The sequence below is a fragment of the Lissotriton vulgaris genome, chromosome 2_1 (genome assembly GCF_964263255.1).
Source record: "Lissotriton vulgaris chromosome 2_1, aLisVul1.2, whole genome shotgun sequence".
In the NCBI taxonomy this organism is placed as follows: domain Eukaryota; kingdom Metazoa; phylum Chordata; class Amphibia; order Caudata; family Salamandridae; genus Lissotriton; species Lissotriton vulgaris.
In genome coordinates, this window is record NC_141687.1 from 2,099,081,934 (window position 1) to 2,099,096,331 (window position 14,398).

A 14,398-nucleotide genomic window follows, 5' to 3' on the forward strand; every position below is an offset into this window, starting at 1 on the left:
TCGACACTACCATCAGACTTCAAACTGCGAGGGACACCTTGTCTTCGCGCTAAAATGCAAATCTGCTATATTATATTGTGTATTTTTTTAAATAAACAAAACATTTTTAACCCACTGCAAATTTATTGTCTTTCCACAAATATTCAGAAATGGAAAAAGAGTTATGTAAAAAAAATAAAAAATAAAGTCAATGGAAATGCATCACAGAACTTTCTTTGCAAGGCAACAGACTCTTCAAAACCAGCAAAAGGATAGAAAGGCGCAAGATTGCAAAACATGAGCAGAAAAATCCATCATTATCACACACACACTGTTGAAAACAATTGGTCTAGATTCATTTAGCAATTTCTAGTTTAAAATGTTTATGGAACTTGTCTTAGCAAAATCAAATGAAGCCTGATTTCCCCGTGCGTGTACCGCTTGAATGCATTGCTCCATAGCAGCCGAACTGCAATCCACACGAATATTTAATTGGCCAAACAAAAACAGGTTTCAAGACACATTTCCACTACAGAAGGTGCTAGGGAACAAGCGTTTGGCTGCAAAGAACTACCCTCTAAAATCCCCAAACCAGGGATTGAACCGCAGAACATCTTACATGTGTGGAAAAGACGCAGCTTGAAAGATTCAACAGCATGGAGTTATTTGGACTTATTTTCCAGTTTACCCTACAAGATCACTGTTCGTAGCGCACACAGGTCCTTCAATATTTAGGATCAAAGGGCAAAGGCCCCAGTTCGATTTCGAGGTTTGCCGTGTGTCTTCCGTTTGTACGGCCATCTTTATGCCATTTCCCGTCCCTTTTGTTGCGAGGTCGCTGATGGTATTTGCTGTGACCCTGTTTTTCATGTACAGGACCTTCCGTGTTCTTGAAAGGCGACCTTGCTTCTGCTTGACTGAAGATGTTAAAAAATAAAACAAAAAACAATAGGGTCAACAATTTGGGGAGTTTTAATAGTAAACAAAACATTGCTTGCCCAACCTGCATATTCTTAGCCTCCTGTTCCGCGTCTGTAACAAGATTTGCCAACTTAGCAAAGTGATGGAAATAAGTTACTTACCTGTAACTGCAGTTATCCTGTATTGGTATCTTTCATAGATTCACATGCCTGAATCATTTTCCGTCGTCGAGATGGGAGTCCCACGGTCGCATAAAGAGACAGTATTTAAATAATGCTATAGGCTATAAAGGCCATGGGCCATTTCTAACATAGCCTATCTATGTCCTTTTTAAAAAAGGACTAAATGTTAAATGCAGCCAATCAGCTGCTAGCCTCTTAGCTATGTCCTTTTTAAACAAGCATTTGCAATGCAATAGGTCTCGCATTTGCAAGAGCTTGAGCTATTGTAAGAATGACACAACCCTTTGTGTCATTTGTATTTTGTAAAGCTCTGTGTTCCATTTAAATTAAAGTGTGTGCGCGAAATTTAGTTCCTCAGCATGGGAAAAGGAAAAAAAAAATTGCAAAAAGCTGCAACTAGTAGCTAAGTAAAATAGTGTTTAAACATTAAAGAATGTTGAAATGTTAAAGTCAGAAACTACAAAGCTTTTGAAGCAGTTGTGTAAGTCTGTAACTGCACACACAACAGAAAAAAAACAACTAAAAATTATATTATGCTGGAGAAAAAGCGGTTGGTGATTGTAGCTGTGCTGCCTGCAACATAGCTAAATATTATAACTGTGCAAATGCTAGGAAGTCAGATGCTATTGTGTGGGCAACAACAGCTATAGGGAAATCCTGTTGGAAAAGACCCTACATAGCCTTTATGGCTAATGGTGCATTTAGAACCGAAGGTAGATAAAAACACAGTATGTGCATTGAAATAGGTCTCGCATTACTGAAAGTTTGCCAATAGGTCAAATTTTCAGTATTGTGAAACCTATTACACTGCAAATGCTTGTTTAATCGAGCTCAAGCCTAGTACTAGCTCTATACGCACGTGTCATCCCCAACTCACCCCAGGAACGTGCACAAAGGTCACACTTGTCCAGCAAAAACATTAGCCCTGTAACCAATCCCACTGCTTCCCGGACCAGCGTGGCTGTAAAGAGTTGTCAGCTGTGACTGGTGTGAGCCCATTCACCAGCAGGCACGCGGGTCGCACCGACGCTGTGCCACAACAAAGGCTGCCAGACTGCCTAGACAGTCCGTGTGTTCAGACCAGTGGTTTTATCTTTGATAGCCAGATCTGAAAAAGATATGACCCAATGACTAATCAATGTGAAAACAATCAATACAGTTTCTTATCCTTCCTGCCAAATTTTACCATGCTGCGTGATCCTGGGCGCATCACATTGTTCACGTATGCCAAAGTTGCTTTATCTGCCAAAAAACGACAACATTTATAAACTATTATTAAAGGCTGTGTGGGGATGAATATATCCCCTCACTCGTCTGCAAACTTGGCTCAGGCAACACTCGTGCTTTTCAACCCTCTTAGTTATTCCAGTGCACGTTACAGACACAAACATGAACCTGCAAATGTTACACGTGGCTGAACCTCCAGTGATCACACCTCTGTTAACTATCCACAATGCAGAGCACAGACCTCTCATATGGCACTTTTACCTCTCCTCAGTAACACCTCTAACTCACGGCACTACAAAGCCAAGACAGTGCGCAAAGGCGCTATATAAAGACAAGTTTGTTGAAAAACAGAAGGCAGTGAGACACTCTCCCTCCACACTCACACAATGAGGACAACCAACTCTGATCATTACTCAAATTAATTCGACCCATCTCCGGGCTGGAATGTGCACGGCTAGGAAGTAAAACGAGCAAGTAATTGGTGATATATGGCGCGGCTCTCTCCCACCAGCAGCTCTAGTGCTATCGTATTTTTGTTTTTTCTGTTTGCTAAACAATCCCTTTAGCCTGCTGTTTTTAGGGACAGAATCTTACTGCAACCTCTGACCCCAAGTGGTGGGGGCATCATTTAGTCTTTAAACTGCAGCCTTCGCCATCTGACACAGCTAAGAGTCAAGTTACCTTTTCCCAACAGACACCAAATTATATTTTCCCTCCATCTACAGCAGGTCACATCAGGATAGAATTAGTATTTAAACGAGTGATTTCGCTTTGAGTTTTATATAGCGCGAATGGAGGCAAAAACGACAGTGGAACCTTCTCAAAATCTGCACCTAACCTAAATAACCAGTCAATTATATCAATCCCTTTTTGTCAAATTAGGGACTTGTGTGCACACTGATGAGCACCAACCATCACAGTACTAGTTCAAAAGAGAAGTGAAGACAAAAAAACAAGAAAGCACAGTTGCACAACAACTTAGACTCCAACAATATTCCAAGAACTTATTATAATGATCACAAACGTAAAATCCAATGGTTTTGATCTTTTTTATTCCAAAGCGTGGTACAAATGAATGAACAGCCGACGCGTTTCGTCCTCCTTGGGACTTCTTCAGGGCATAAGGAGGTATGTCATCCAGGTATGACAGATCAGACTGGAAGCAACGAGTCAAATAAAATGTCAAGACTGCCTCAAGAGGTCAAGAGTCAGCAGGAGTAATATATCCCAAGATGGCAAAGTCGAAGAAATGAATCAGACTTGTGTATCGAATGATGAATGTATACGATATTTAGGTGATGACTGGAGGTCGAGGCCGGACCACAGGCAAAGGTATGATGATTCTAACAGTACGCACAGTGTCTATCAGTATTAGTTAGGCGTGCAAGCTCTTGTCCGTAATCTCCAAAGGGCCCTAATTCGTTAGCTTATGCTCATGGGCCCGTTACTATACGAGGATATCCCCCATCTCCTGTCAGCAGACGGCTCGCGAAGTAATCACCAACGGCCCGACACGTCTTCCTGCATTCAAAAATGACTGCAATCTCCGATTCAGTATAGCGCCAACTTGACCCGAATCTGGTATCAAATTGCTTTACATGAGCACCAGTTGCATTACATGAGGACACCTCCCCGTGTACACCTATTTTCCAAACAAGTAGGTAGAAGGCACTCAGTATAATTCTTCCAGGAATTGAAAGACTGCAACAAAATCTGGCAAATTGTGGAAAGTTGACTAAAAAAACTTTCTTTTCTTTCTGGTGTCCCATCATGCACCCTATTCACCACATTACCGACCAGGCAAGCCGGCTTTTAAAACATGAGTACCCTCCTTCTACCTGTTCTACCCCCCTCCCTTGCCTGTCTTTCCGTTGTACTGACACATACAAAGAGTGATGGTAGCCATCATGCATCTTACTGGTTTTCGTCCTGTCCATTAATAACAAAACAGAGTCCGTAAGATTGTTGCCCCGCCAATTTTTTTTCTCTCTCCTCCCTAACACTATCAAAGAACGAACAGCTCTCGCTCATCAATGATCTCTCAGCTTGCGGGGGCAGCCACGGGCTGGGATAACAACCAAAGGTAAAACTAATCAAACACATAAGACAGACACGAAGAATATAGTTGCACACGGCCCATTCTTCTTCCTCCCAGCTGTACACATATACCATTGTGGAGCATCACCGCCCTTGTGTGGAAGTAAGGAGCACACAATGCCTCGTTCTCTTTACCTTTCAGATAAAAATGACCCTGTGACAATGCCTCAGTTCTCTGTCCCCAGATACTAGTAACTCTGTAACTAGTCGCCACAATCTCCCTGATGCCATGTGTTTGTCTATGTCTAACAAATGTGATTCAAGTTATCTTTTAAACGAAACCAAGCCTGCTATGTCTTCTGAATGATTGTATCACGGATAATTAAATCATGCCCAGGAAACTCCTTCCTTTGATTGTGAAAGTAATGTATATAAGTGCTGTCATGTTTCAAGTAAAGCAGACTACTCCTGAACCCGCTTGGTGAAGGAGCTCTCCCTTAACTCGAGTTCTGGAATAAAGCCCTTTGACTCGAATACCACGGACTCTGCTCCTCATTTTATGCATTACCCTTTGGTATCTATAGAAATTCCGGCAGTGTAAATAATTTATTTACCACAAAATATATATATACATATGGAATATGCTACTTACCAGTATGCATCTGTTCTTGGCATTGAGGGCTGCAGAGTGGTACATTTATGAATAGATTGCCATCTGGTGTTGGGCTCGGATGATTGCACTTGTGTTTCTCTTGGAGAAATCTTTTGTCGTCACGAGACTGGTGACTCCTCCTTTGGGTGCTAGTGCGCATGGGCATCGGCTCCATCCTTAGATTGTTTTGCCATAGATGGGTTAGATGGAGTAGTATGATAGAATACAGATAGAAATGCCCATGTAAGTGTATCTAAATAAGATAGTGTTGGAACAGACACAGGTTTCCGGGGAGGCTGGGAGGGCATGTACCACTCTGCAGCCCTCTATGCCAAGAACAGATGCATACTGGTAAGTAGCATATTCCGTTCGAGGCATATGGGCTGCAGATGGTACATTTATGAATAGACTATACAGCTGTTATTTCCCTAGCGGTGGTCACCAGTGTCTGTTGCAACAGTTTGAAATAAAGTTTTTAGTACAGCTTGTCCCACTTTAGCCTGTTGTGTTGCCTGCACATCGACACAGTAGTGTTTTGTGAAGGTATGCGGTGTAACCCAGGTAGCTGCTTTGCATATGTCATCTAGAGGAATGTTTCCTAAGAATGCCATTAATGCTCCTAGTTTACGTGTAGAGTGAACTCTAGGAGGAACAGTTAATGTCCTTTTTGCTTTTAAGTAACATATTTGTATACATTTTACAATCCACCTGGCAATGCCTGCTTTAGAGATAGGATTGCCCTTATGTGTAGGAGAAAACGCTACAAATAGTTGTTTTGTTTTTCTGAAAGTTTGTGTTCTTTCTATGTAGTACAATATTGCCCTTTTGACATCTAATGTATGTAGGGCCCTTTCTGCTACAGTCTGGTTTTGGAAAGAAGACTGGTAGTTCCACTGGCTGATTGATGTGGAATGCTGAAATTACTTTAGGCAAGAATTTTGGGTTAGTTCTAAGAACCACTTTATTTTGGTGTAACTGTAGGAGTGGTATTGTGAATGCTTGCAATTCCCTTACTCTTCTGAGTGAAGTAATAGCTATAAGAAAAGCCACCTTCCATGTAAGGAATTGTATTTCACACCTATGCATAGGTTCGAAAGGTGGTCCCATTAGTCTGGTAAGTACTATGTTGAGATTCCAGACTGGGGAAGGCGGTAGTCTTGGTGGAATGACTCTTTTGAGGCCTTCCATGAAAGCTTTTATTGCTGGCACTTTAAACAGGGAAAGATGTTGCCTGTTTTGCAGGTACGCTGCTATAGCTGCAAGATGTACACTAATAGAGGTGTAAGCAAGGTTACATTGCTGTAAGTGTAGTAAATAGCAAATAATCTCTTTAGTGGATGCATCCAGAGGGTTGATGTTGTTACTGTTACAGTATACGGCAAACCTTTTCCACTTTGCTGCATAACATGCTCTGGTGGTAGGACGTCTTGCTTGCTTAATGATTTCCATACAGTTTGGAGGTAAATCTAAGTATCCAAATTCTATGACCTCAGGAGCCAGATCGCTAGGTTCGATTGTTTGGGATCTGGGTGCATTATTTCTCCATGGTTCTGTGTAAGGTGCATGGGTAATATTCTTAACTTTTGATGTGGCACCTGTGAGAGTTGCAGTAGCGTGGTGAACCACAGCTGTCGTGCCCACGTGGGTGCTACTAGTATCATTGTCATTGAATGTTGTTGCAGTTTTCGAACCACTAATGGAATTAGTGGGAGAGGGGGAAAAGCGTAAGCAAATTTGTTGGACCAATTTATCCATAACGCATTGCCCTGGGACAGGTGGTGTGGGTACCTGGATGCGAAGGTTTGGCATTTTGCGTTCTGATGAGTGGCAAAGAGATCTATCTCTGGTTGTCCCCATCTTTGGAAGAATGGTAAACATTTCGGCATTCTCTTCTAGTATCGAGAAACGCAGGCACAAAATTCCACAATTCTTAACCCATGTCTATAAACAGACAAAAGAAAATCTAGTCCGCGTGCAGCGTTCAGTGCTTCCACGCTACACAGCTCACCGCCTCTCCGACTTCGTCCCGCAAGCAACTTTTATGTGGTCACTTTTAAAAAAGATTTGGCTAACAACCTCACACATCTTCTAGACCCCTGGGTGTAAGGATCAAATACAAAAAGTGCCCAGATTAATGGATCACATTCTTTACACGCAGTCCTAATGAAGCACAGGCCTGCGCCGACCCCTTCAACAATCCGCCATCAGTGGATGGCTGTTTTGGAGATGTACAGCATTGCGCTGGCAGTTGAGAAAGCAGAGCGCTATAGGTCGGTTGCATGCACAGCCTCTGAGCAGGACTTCAGGCGTGCTTTTAAATTAGTTGATCGCTGCAGAGGGTTCCTGTTATGAACTAAGGGAATCCCAGTTTAACCTAGAATGTCTTTTTAAAGACCACTGCCGATCGAATCACACTCACACGGGAAGAGGGAAAAGAGGATTTGTCTTTGGTAACCGCTCCCAGCGGAGGTCAGTAGTAAATAAACGCAAGTGATTGTTGTCTGTTGCGCAGTGATCGGTTGTTCTGAGCTACTTGAGACAGGATTGTTAACCAATCAGGAGTTAGTCTACAAGTTCAAGGGAACATGTCTTGTTGCAGTAGTGTGAATATAGCTCTCACAGTAGCACAGGCTTGTACCAGGTGGGTAAAGTTATTGTTGAGGAGGTGAGCACAAGGAGACCTAATAGAGGTGTGAGAGGCAAGGAGGAGCTGGGATAAGCAGACAAAGTATCGGCGTGAAAGGGATAAAAGGTAGACTTGTTTGAGGTGACGAAGAACAGGAGGAGGTGCCTGTTTCCAATTATCGCGCCCGTGTCTGGGCACGATAATTGGAAACATATGCTGCTGCTGTGAGTAACAGACACCAATAGGCCATGGGCGGAGCAATGCGCCCGGCTTTGGCCAATTGCGTGCTGTCTTTGTAAAAAATACTAAACAAACAGAAAAGCCAGACAGATTTATTTTCAGATTTTCTGATCCCACCCAGCGAGTTAGTTCTGGAGGGTCATCTATTTTATTTTAGATTTTTTGGAAAAACATTACACAATTTCATTTATATATGTCATCAAATAGACAGTCAGCGAACAGTAAAAAAATACATATAAACAAGTGAATTGTGCAATAATATACAAGTGCTGTACAAGTGCTCAAAAATGAATATAATCAGTTCATACAGGCAACACCAAGAGCAATAAATCAAATACCTAACAATGAATTTACATTAGGAACCAGTCCTTTATATTAGGTATAAGGAGACAGGCGGACAAACAGTACGTGCGAGGCCTTTCATTACACTGCAACTACTTTTGAGTGACATCCACCTGTCATTCCCAGTTTCGGCTCCATCCAGTCCATGTCCTGAGGAGAACCCTTAATAACGTCGTTCGAAACGAGTTGACCCTGAGCCTTGGAAACAGAACAAGGGTGCCACTAGGGCTGTCTAAATCTATACAGTGTTATCCCTAGCCCTGTAACCCACCAATTCATTTTCCTATCCTTGGCTCAGTTAGACAGGCAGGCAGTGCCTTTGAACTGTTTGTCCAACGACTAAGTTGAGGTTCCATTCCGGTGGAGGTGCTCGCATTGGAGGGAAAGTACAGAAAAGCTGCTTCATAAATTGATTAGGCTGGAGGCACAAAGAAAAAAGGCACTAGAAGCTCTTCTATAGCGATGGAAGCCAAATGCATCTTAACTGAAGCGAAAGCTAAACCAGACTTTGCCAAGGAGAAAAGATATGGTAAGATCTGTTGAGGGGAGACTTGAAACGGATGTAGACCTCTCGCTGGCACCAAAAACAGAACCTTTTCCATTTTAGATTGTACATCTTGTTGGTGCTGTCCCCCCTAGATTTCTAAAGGATATTTCTACTATCCTGTGAAATATCCATGTCTCTACACTCTAAGAATTCAGGAGCCAAGCGTGCAAGTGCAGAGACTCCAGATTCGGATGGTGCACTTGACCGTTGTCCCTGGACAGGAGATGAGGAAACTGCTATAGACATACGGGTCCGGCTTCTGAAAGGTGAGGAAGTTCTGGGAACCAATGCTGTCTGGGCCACCTGGGTGAAATGAGAATCAGGCGACATCATTCCAGCTTCATCTTGGTCAGTACTCCTGGAATCAACGGGATGGGGCAAAGGCACAGACATATATCCCTGACCATTGCATCAAAAGGGCATTGCCTGGTTACCACTGCAGGGGGAACCTGCTGGCATAGGATCAGCATTTTGCGTTGATGTTTGTGGTAAACAGGTCCAGAGTTGGCTTTCCCCATAGTGCGAATACTCCATCTGGCTGGAATTGGTTGAGTTCCTATTCGTGACAATTGTCTGTAGCTCTGATGAGAGCAACTGCTAGCGTGTTGTGTAAACCTGGAACATGCTCGGCTCTGAGAGAAAGCCTGTGCTCTGTAGCGCAGGTCCATAATTCTTGTGCTTCCAGAGAAAGCGTGAACAATTTGGTCCCTCCCTGTTTGTTTATGTAGAACATACTGGTCGTGTTGAAAGAAAGAATGGTTTTTAAATGTCAGAGAAAGGGCGCACTGCCAGTATGGAAGCACTTTAGAACTAAATAGGGTGTGGTGCAACTGGGTGAGTGGATAACCATATAACCACCCAAAGGATAGTTTAGCAAGCTATACTATTCCAACGTGACAATTAGAGACATCCCCTATGCACACACTTGAAGGTACAAAAAATGGGCACAATAAGTCCAAGTACAATTGTTCAATACAGTGCAGAGAAACAACAGTCATATACAAATTGGTGTGAGTGAATAGACGAGTATTTGTGAAGAAATCTTGGTCTCCTTGTTTTATTCAATTACAGCTTGTGTACAACCAGCCCGTCCGTGCAGACCAGTACCGAAGCACCTGCTATTCTCTGCAGGAAAGCCTGTAGACAGGAATACAGCCACCAAGTCTAGGCTGTTGATATGACTGTTTTGAGAAGTGGACAATTTGCCTTGAATTTGGAAGTTGAGCAAATGACCTCCCCAGCCTTCCATGGAGGCATCTGTTGTCAGGATGTAGTCTGGTATGTCTTGCAAGAACGCAAGTCCCTTTGAAAGGTTTGCGGTGTGGTACCACCATAACATTGCTATCTTCATGGCTTGAGTAACCCAAATCATATCCTCAAAAGAACCTGTCGTTTGAAGCCATTGCTTTTGCAGTTCTTTTTGGAGAGGTGCATTTTGTGTCTTGCCAAGGGAACTAAGTATCGCTGATGCACACATCCCTAGGAGCAAATTATATTTCCTTACTGAAACAGACTTTTTTCTTGATATGGCTATCGCCATGTGCCTTAGACGAACTTGCCGTTCTTTCGACAAGAATGCTTTGCATTACATTGTGTCCAATCTTGCTCACAGGAATGGAATTACTCGATTGAGAACAAATGAAGACTTTGCGATGTTCACTGTCAACCCCAGTTTGATGAACAGCCTAAGACATGCGTTTGCTTGCTTTGTTGTTGGTGCATTTAGCAGCTAGTCATCCAAGTACGGGAATACTTGGTGACCTTGAGCGTAGGGCTGTAAATATCCTAGGTGCCGACTTCCGATGAATGGGGATGTGGAAGTATGTGTCTTCCAGATCGTGGGAGGTCATGAAATCTCCCTTGTTAGGACATCATAAGATCTCAATCAGAGTTACCTGAAAGTTTGTTTCCTAAGGAACTTGTTTAACTTACTGAGATCCAAAATTGGGATCCATTCCCCTGACTTCTTCATAATGAAGAAGAAACATGAGAAGAAACCTTGCCATCTTTGCAGAGTTGGAGCCTTCGTGATGGTTCCTTTTGCAAACATAACTTTTGCTTCTCTCTGCAATAAGTGAAGGCGTGGGGGAGGGGGCTCCCCTAGGTGGCACAGTTGGAGGATTTTGTACGAACTCCAGTGTGTGACCGAAGGCAATCACATCCAGCACCCAACGGTCTAATATTATACTCTCCCATTGCCGGAAGAAACTGAATATCTTTGCACCCACGGGAGGGAAAAAAGAGGGGAAAAGCTGGTACCCTGGTGAGATAATTGGTTTCTTGCATTGTCCCTGCCTTGGGTTGATGTTCTTTTACGCCCCCTTGGTGAGAGAAAGCAGCTGTGGCCGGTTGACGGCAGGCAGCAGGTTGATAAGACTGCCTATATTGTGGCTGATAGGGCTGGCACTGGTGTGCCCTCTGGAAGTTTACTTTGTAAGCGGTAAAACTATGTCCTTTTGCCCCCTGAATGCTACTTTCCTGTATTGGAGGGAACCTAAGAATTTCACTGTATCCGTGTCCTTTTAGATGGATAGAAGTGCCTCATCTATATGTTTGCCAAGCAGCTATGTCCATAGCGATTGTCTCCGAGGCCGCCCGCTCTCCTTCTAAGAGGATCTTTCTGGCTTCCTGTCCTCAGGAATGAGGTCTAGTAAAGACGCCATATCCGACCACATTTGTCTATCGTAGCTGCAGATGATACTTAAAGCGTTGGCTGCTTTGATGGTAGTTGCAGCAATGGTGGAGACACGCTTCCCTATGATGTCTAGCTAACATCCTTCTTTGTCCGGAGGATTTAAGATCAGGGTGGCTAGGTTCTTAGATCTCCTTTGTGCCGCCTGCGAAATAACAGAATCCAGCTTAGAGTGGCCTGTCAGACAGGAAGGCAAATTCTCTGGGGCACTGTACTTTTTCTCTATGTGAGAGCACTGGTGGTATTGTGGCCTGGGTCATCATTATCCTTATACCCTCTTGCCAGATGTAGTCTACTATTGCAATTGTGCGCACTGATTTTCTGGCTTCTTCTTTAAAGCCATACAGGAAGCAGTCTGTATGTGTAACATCCATGGGGAGATGGAATGTATTAGAAGCCCTTTCCATTAAGCTGTGGAAACCCCTATGTCTTCTGGCAGGTAATCCGCTGGATGGTGTGACAGAGGTGGGGGGGGGGGGAGAGTGTAGAGGGGGAGTGAGTGGGAATTAAGTAGTCCTCCCAAGAGTCTGAAGCCATTGTTCCTGGAATTTCGCCCTCTTCTCTCTCCTCATCCGAGGAGGAAGGGTTGACCGTATCCGGCTCTTGCGTAAAAGGTTGTGCCACTGTAGAACTTGGTTTCTCAAGGGTCTGTGGTTGCACCAGTGGCTCCTTGGGAACATCTTGAGATGGAAATCTTTGTTTGTAGTCTGCCAGCATAGCTTGAAGGTCTTGAATCAAAGTTGGTGGCAGCTGAGCCATCTCTCTAGGGCAAGGTTCGTAATATTCATAGTTTTGATAATGACATGGCGGTGCCAAATATGCCTGGTAGTATTGCTGGTTCTTTTAGTCCTCTTCCTCTTCCTGGCACTCAACGTGCAACCCCGAAAGACTATGCACCACTCCGTTTATTCAATCATCTTCGTCCGACTCCTGAAGATCCAAATGGTGTGAATGAGGCAAAGGGGAGATCTTACTGTAAGCTGCATCTCAGGATGAAAATATTTCTTTGTCACCTTAATCATAGTCAATGGAGGTGTCGACAGACTCCTGGCCACCGGACGATGAAAACCCGGCCTTTGACGGTATCGTCACCAATGGTGTAATCGTCGAAGACTGAATCGCAACTGGCGATGACCTCATCGACTGTGTCGTCGTCTCGGTTGTCGACGGTGTCTGCGACAGTAGTGACGTTGACGGTGTCGACATCATTGGTATCTTCATCGGCTATGTCACTGTAACCCTCATGACTGCACAGATGGGGCGATGATGATGGCGTCAACTATACTTTTGTTAACAGTATGGGCCCCCCCCCAGATGGCCACTGTCATCATCGTACCTAACGTTGACAGGGCCGACAACATAATCTTGTAACTTATCGTCCACAACGACCCAGTGACTATTATCAACAGTAGCTTCATCAATGGGGATTTTTCAGTTCTGCTCTTCACCGGATCTGATGAGGAGTCTCTACTGTGCTTCTTTTCTTTCCTCACAGGAGTAGAGGAAACCAAAGACGAAAGCTCAGAGGAGACATTGGAATATTTCTCCTGTTTTGAGCAATTGCTTTCTGGAGAGGGTTTGAGGTGTTTCCTGCCACTTCAGAGTCTTTTCCTTGAGATTTTGCTCTTTTGAGAGGCTTGGATGAGCCATCACTGTCCTCCTCCAATGGCTTATGGTGCTTTGTGGACTGCAGCCACAAAAGCAGCCTCTCCTTTCTATCTCTCAAAGTTTTTGAAGAGAAAGTGCGACAGATTTTGCACTGTTTTACCTCATGGCTGGGTGAAGGCAATACATGCAGTGCTTGTGAGATTCATCAACATGGAGTCCCTTCTTGCCACGGGTCTTGCAGGCTCAAAAGAGTCCTTGCCTATCAGACATGATGAAAATACATTTTTCAGAAGAAAAACCTAGAAGGTAGAAGAAAAACTGAGTAGAACTCAGGGAGACTGTCTTCGTGGCGTGCAGTGAAAATCGGAGGAAAACTGCCTCTGCTGGGAATGATTCAGGCATGTGAATCTATGAAATATACCCCAATACTGGATAAGCAGGCAATACCAAAGGCTATGACAGCATTTTCAAATGCTGTGATGTATAAAGGATGCCAATGCACTGAATCAGGAGTGAATCTCAACAGAACTGTGTGGGAGCCCATCAACATCACACCGCTCCCATTAACATCGTAGCAGTCACTGTCCCTCACAATAGTCAGCATACATAAGGGGCAGGCAGACTGGCGACGACAAGTCTCACGCATTACAGGTGAACTATGCATGTTCACTACTACCCTTCTCACAGTGTTCTGCCATTAGGAATGCCTGCAGGGGCATTCCTCATATATTGGAGGTGTCCAACAGAGATCCAAAAGGGTCAAATGTATGCAATGCTTTTTAATGATAACGATAATCACAGTGCGAATTATTCATTTAGATTACTTTTTATTAACATTTATCTTAAAGTGGCACTGGGGAAATCTGACATGGTTCTGATCCCCTATTCCTCTTTCCCAGCATCTGGACCTCAGATGGACACTTGCCATGCATGAAGAGGTCACCAAGGAGCATACAGAACTGGTCTGCTAAAACCTGGTAACAACTCCATTCACTGTTACTAATAATCGAGATACCTAATAAAACTAGCAATAGCTGCCATGGTATCACACTTTTGTTATTTATTTTGAACATCCTGACACTGCTTTTCCTAGACTGAAATAATTAAATATTCATCCCCAGTCTGCATGGACTCCAGGACTCACTGTGAAAATGCCCTACTGCTTTCAGTGACGGTTTCAAGAAATAAAACAGATCGAGGGTGAATTGCTGACGAATTTGTTGCTCATTATTTTATACAGTATGTCTGTGCTGAAGGCAAGATGGAAATGGTTTGGGGCATAAAGACAGATAAATAAGTTACTTAACTTTGGTATGTGAATACTCTATGTAACCGCAGATTCCTC

General features: G+C 43.6%; 1 protein-coding gene across 2 annotated transcripts in view; it reads right to left on the bottom strand.

Moving 5' to 3' along the window:
- Positions 1-103: 103 nt before the first annotated feature.
- Positions 104-14,398, bottom strand: part of CCPG1 (cell cycle progression 1) — a 314,779-nt gene continuing 300,484 nt past the window's right edge. For both annotated transcript variants that reach the window (XM_086958333.1, XM_086958332.1), the window contains exon 9: positions 104-896. In XM_086958333.1, coding sequence (XP_086814459.1) covers positions 704-896 — 193 coding nt within the window. In that variant the 3' untranslated portion in view covers positions 104-703. The remainder of the gene's footprint in view (positions 897-14,398) is intronic.